General features: G+C 43.4%; 1 protein-coding gene across 1 annotated transcript; it reads right to left on the minus strand.

Moving 5' to 3' along the window:
• Positions 1 to 425: 425 nt before the first annotated feature.
• On the minus strand, positions 426 to 992 carry LOC112138690 (myosin heavy chain, fast skeletal muscle-like). The gene is made up of 3 exons (XM_024261296.2): positions 909 to 992; positions 703 to 820; positions 426 to 612 (listed from the first exon to the last, which is right to left on the minus strand). The coding sequence occupies exons 1-3, from the start codon at positions 976 to 978 to the stop codon at positions 426 to 428; spliced, it is 375 nt and encodes a 124-aa protein (XP_024117064.2). The 5' UTR covers positions 979 to 992.
• Between the last annotated feature and the right edge of the window lie 34 nt (positions 993 to 1026).

Genomic DNA, 1026 nt, shown 5'->3' on the forward strand with positions numbered 1-1026 from the left:
CATTAAAATTATGTTATTGATGTAAACCTCATTGACAATAAGTAACTAGTATAACCAAAACCCTAATTACATCTGTATGTCAAAATAATAGCAAAAGTAACAGTAACATTAGGGGGCTGCACAGTGGCGCAGTGGTTAGCGCTCTTGCCTCACAGTAAGAAGGCTCCAGTTCGAATCTTTTTGTGTGGAGTTTGCATGTTCTCCCCGTGCATGCGTGGGTTTTCACCGGGGACTCCGGCTTCCTCCCACCATCCAAAAACATGCTTCGTAGGTTAATTGGTGACTCTAAATTGTCCCTAGGTGTGAATGTGAGAGTGAATGGGTGTGTGATTGTGGCCCTGCGACGGACTGGCGACCTGTCCAGGGTGTATCCCGCCTTCGCCCATCAGTAGCCGGGATAGGCGACCCCGAAATGGACGAAGCGGTCAGGAAAATGAATGAACAGTAACATTAGTAAAAACAAACAAACAAAAAGTATCAACACTAACCTTGGTGTGTCCAAATCTGTACTCATCATGGTTGACATCGATTGATCCAAGCAGCTTCTCTGAGGCCTTCTTGTTGTCAATGAACTGTCCCTCAGGGATGACACTGGCATTCAGCACCTTGTATCTTTAGAAAAAAAAACACAAGGGTTTGACCAATAATTTTTGCCATATTTTTTCTTTAATATAAGCATCTCTATTGACATAAAAATAGTACCTCTGTTTGAAGTCACCGTAGAGGATTCTGCTGGGGAAACCTTTCCTGCAAATTCTGATACCCTCCAGCACACCGTTACACCTGAGCTGGTGGATGACCAGGAAGTTCTCCATCAAACCTGTGAAATAGAGTTTTGACTGTAATCTACCCAGTGCAATAAATACAATCCTTGGCATTGCGAGGGGAAAAAAAACACAAATGTGTACCTGGAGTCTTTGACTCATTGGGAATCAGGCAACGCACAAAGTGAGGATGGGTGCTTCTCAAGTTGGTCATCAGCTTACCCAAGTTCTCCTGTAGGTGTAAAGTATTAAATGTTTCTCA

Source organism: Oryzias melastigma, unplaced genomic scaffold, assembly GCF_002922805.2.
Source record: "Oryzias melastigma strain HK-1 unplaced genomic scaffold, ASM292280v2 sc08560, whole genome shotgun sequence".
In the NCBI taxonomy this organism is placed as follows: Eukaryota; Metazoa; Chordata; class Actinopteri; order Beloniformes; family Adrianichthyidae; genus Oryzias; species Oryzias melastigma.